Source organism: Hermetia illucens, chromosome 6 (assembly GCF_905115235.1).
Source record: "Hermetia illucens chromosome 6, iHerIll2.2.curated.20191125, whole genome shotgun sequence".
Taxonomy (NCBI): domain Eukaryota; kingdom Metazoa; phylum Arthropoda; class Insecta; order Diptera; family Stratiomyidae; genus Hermetia; species Hermetia illucens.
Genome location: NC_051854.1, coordinates 88,121,899 through 88,125,883, shown reverse-complemented (window position 1 = coordinate 88,125,883; position 3,985 = coordinate 88,121,899). Strand labels below are relative to the sequence as shown.

Genomic DNA, 3,985 nt, shown 5'->3' with positions numbered 1-3,985 from the left:
GCGAGAACAGGACTGGTAGTTATAAATCAACCGTAACGTTTCGTCGCCCAGGCTGCAAAGGAAGCATTCCAGACGTAACCTTCGCGTTGGACTCAGTGGTGTCGCTGGTGGACGGTTGGCGAATTACGGAAGACTGCCTATGGTTGCAACCTTGCACCGAAAAAAACAGATAATCGAGTGAAAAGCAGCGGTCAAATACTTCGGGTTGACTCCTGACTCAAAGTTGAGTTTTTGTTGAACAAATCAAAACAGCAGCGAACAAGACTGCAGCTAGAGTTTCAGCATTAAGTAGGCTAGTGGCAAACATTGGGACGTAGGGTCTGTTCTGCTCTATGGTGCAGAGGTATGGATCGACGCTCTTGGCAAGAATGTATATCGTAAACATCTGGCACAAGTACAGAGACAGGGAGCTTTGTGGGTGGCGTCTGCATACCGCTTTCTCTCTGAACCGGCCGTGATGGTGATTGCGGGAGTGATCCCCCAAGCGCAAGGGAGGTGGTTGCTCGTGAAAAACGACAACGCATCCCAGACGAGTGGCAGCTTTCTTGGCAAAATGAAACTAGAGGCAAATGGACTACGCGGCTTATCTGCAACTTAGTTGCGTGGCTTAATCGTTAGCATGGTGAGATTGACTATTTCCTTACCCAGTTCTTGAGTGGACATGGAGGTTTTCACTCTTACCTATAGACAACATTGTCGAGGAGATGCTAACAAATACGGACAGGTGCAACCGTGTGCCCATTACGTTCTGGTGCTTCTCGTTGCAAAGAAGATAGAGTTCGACCAGTGGAGGAGCCAGATGGCAAGGGGTTCCTCGAACTGACAGCTCCTTTCCTCCTCTCCTCTCCCGTTGGTGGAAAGAATTCCCTGAGAGTTCGAGGAATAGCCCGAAGCGATGTGACAAACGGTTCCAGGCTAGGTCTCTGACGATGGGGAGGTGTTTAGTTGGCAGTCTGACGATGTACTGTTGCGGGAGTCCAAAACTCTGTGCATAAATGCATTCACTTACCCTACCCCCAAAAAAATGATAACCAAAAAATAGTTATCGTTCCGATGCTTGTAGTTCTTCTAAGTAAAAATAAAACTAGGCAGCTTGCTCCTACTACAATATATTTTAATAGTTAGTAAATACGTATTTCGAAAGCCACTTACTCTCTTCCTCAGTACTTAAGCTACTCGTAAGTAGCTTTCGAAATACGTATTTACTAACTACTAAAATATATTGTAGTAGGAGCAAGCTACCTAGTTTTATTTTTATTAATGATAACCAATTTTTGAGAAATTGCCACGGAGTTGTTAATTTCACTAAAAAGTGACTCCGAATTGCGCATTGTTTTTCCAGAAGAAACGAGTCCAGCGGCGAAGGGGCACGGAATCTCATTGTGCACCTTTGCAGTACGGACGAGGTAGGTAAATGGCCCGAGATTCAATTGATTCAATTCCCAGCACATTTTTTTAAATTTTTTGGAGAGTGATAAGTTTTGCATACGTTCCATTGCAACGGGAGTTGAGCGAACAAAATTCTGCGGATCAGCGTTGGGGTTAGTGCCGTGTATGGGATGCAGTGCACTGGTGTGTGCCCATGTGGAAGTATATGGCTGCGAGTTGCTACGATCACGTGGCAGCACCTTTCATGACAATAGATTTTGCACAGCTGCTTATGGCTTCGCAGAGGGAACTGAAGCCAGAGCGTCCTAAAAGATTCATGCCTCTTTGCCGCTGAAGGTGCTCCTGCTGTATATAACCTTCTTGCCCGAGACTCATGTGATTATTGTATTGGTGTGTTGACACTGTCTAGATGGCTTTCTTGTGTTTTTTCATCTTATTCCAGGAGGAAACAAAAACACCCGAAAGATTGATCTTGAGGGATTTCTGTACTATTCTTTGTTTTGAAAACTTATATTTAGTTTTCTTTATTTTGCCTTTGTTTTTGCTTCTTTGCGTCAGGAATAGCTGAAGTAGGAGACGCATTCGTTGAGGATGTGATCCGACGTGGATCTTTAACTCGTGTGTTTCCTTCCGATTGCTACAGACAGTATCCTGATGTTTTTGTTTCTCAGGGTCGAACACCCGAAGCTCAGTAAAGTGACACATGTCAGCCTGGAGTGTTCGGAGGATTTCCGTCTCCTGCCCACGATGGCCTGACTAGTAAGGAGGCGAGCGGAACTTCCGATGGATCCGATGGATCTTCACGATCAATTTCGCCAGTTTTAGATTTCTGGAATAGCTCTTCCCGTTTGGTCGATTCCAGGTAACCAAGATTGTCTTTGACTGTGACTCACTCAAATTCAGTAATTACAAAATCTTTTTTAGGTTCCCAAAGAGATGTGTCCTAAAACAAATCTTAATTTAGATCAATGGAGTCCACTTCCATGTCGCATAAAATTATAATATCATTATTTTATTATTGGCCATTTTTTTCCTGACAGGAATTCTGTAGCCAGGATATCTTGGAAAGTTATTGAAAAATCATTGAACTTTTAAGTCGCCAACAAATATTATAGAAAAAAAGGATCTTGGATACCATTTTGATATTGCAAAATTTGTTTGCATTTAAAGCCAGATAGCCAGGTAGATAGCCAAAAAGGCCTTTCATAATATGATTTTACCTAACCAATCACACCTATAACCCTTATTTATTCCTTTTTAGCTTATTTTGCGAATTCTAAGAAGGAAGTCATGGAGTTAGATCAGTTTGACCCCGCAATTGATGATATCGTCATGAGATACTTCTACTCTGGAAAGATAGATCTGTCTCCCGATACGGTAGTGGATATCTTCAAAATGGCTAATCTGTTAAAAATGCAAAAGTTACAGAATCTTTGCGTTGCCTTCATGCAGAATTCAGTGGATTTGAAGAACTGCATTCAGTTTTGGAAGTTAGCGGGTAAATAAGGTGTTCAAGTACATAACATAGTTTATACCATTGGAATTTGGCCATTACCATAATACGGGGCCATTCAAGCTGTACTCAATGGATCTTTATCTCCTTAAATTTAACATGAAAATAATCTCATGCATCTTGTTTTCAGATTCCCATTGGCTGGGTGAATTGCGAACCTTCCTTCAATCATTCATTTCCAAATCCTTGCATGAGGTTATGGAGGGACCCGATTTTCTGCAGTTGGGCTTAGAGGATGTAAGTATAACATTATAGACTGTTGGGTTATTAAGTAATAACCGTTCACTTTCCCCTCAAAACAGATAATCCGTCTACTGTGCAATATCGAAGTGAAATCATCCGAACTACCCCGTCGCTATGAGTTGATTTTCTTAGCCTTAATGCGGTGGATAAGTCATAATGTAACCAAGCGGCATGCGCACATAGGGGAGCTACTGGAGTTAATAACACCTCAGGGGATCAGCGAAAAGTTTCTAGACGAGGTGGTTCTTAGGAATACTTTAATGCAGGACAATCTTCCTGCAGTCGAGTGGTTGATCGGTAATTTCTACGGACTCGACGTTGAACCTCCCAACTTTCGGGTGTTCCGTATGCCTCCTCTCGATTTTAATATCGTATAGCTGTCATCAGGTGTTGGTTCAAGTCCACGGTCAGCTGGCTTCTTATCCATAAAAGTTAATCTGAATTTTAATATAACTGCTTCGTGCCCATAGGGGGAGGAGGAAAATGTTTGTAATTGTTTAGGAAGTTCATTGAGGAATGCTAGCAACATTCATGGAGGTCCTAATAGGTTGACAGTGATTCTGAGATCGCGACTTACTTTAAGAAATTTTAAATATGGAAAGAAAATCTTCTAAGGCCCAAATATTACTGAATTCACACAAACGTCTGAACCAAGGCATCAACTGAAACTGTTTTATAACATTCTACAGTGAGTATGTGTTTGGGTTGTCTGGATAGTAGATCCATAGTGTGAAATGGCCAAAAATAGAATTGCCACTCTCCCTCAACATGGAACGCTGCTTCCCACCAATCTTGTACTAAAAAATTTTGATGAAACACGAAACAGTATTAGCTTGATGG

At 42.0% G+C, this 3,985-nt stretch overlaps 1 protein-coding gene across 1 annotated transcript; it reads left to right on the top strand.

The window, feature by feature from the left end:
* Positions 1-2,655: 2,655 nt before the first annotated feature.
* Positions 2,656-3,729, top strand: LOC119660193 (kelch-like protein 41). The gene is made up of 3 exons (XM_038068614.1): positions 2,656-2,887; positions 3,033-3,139; positions 3,205-3,729. Exons 1-3 carry the CDS (start codon positions 2,680-2,682, stop codon positions 3,520-3,522), a joined length of 633 nt encoding a protein of 210 aa, XP_037924542.1. The 5' UTR covers positions 2,656-2,679; the 3' UTR covers positions 3,523-3,729.
* The last annotated feature ends 256 nt before the right edge of the window (positions 3,730-3,985 follow it).

Bases quoted from the DNA above. Each gene is read 5' to 3' on its own strand.
- LOC119660193 (XM_038068614.1), top strand. From the start codon at position 2,680: ATGGAGTTAGATCAGTTTGACCCCGCAATTGATGATATCGTCATGAGA. The intron at 2,888-3,032 runs GTAAATAAGGTG...TCTTGTTTTCAG, and splicing joins TCAGTTTTGGAAGTTAGCGG to ATTCCCATTGGCTGGGTGAA. The intron at 3,140-3,204 runs GTAAGTATAACA...CCCTCAAAACAG, and splicing joins TGCAGTTGGGCTTAGAGGAT to ATAATCCGTCTACTGTGCAA.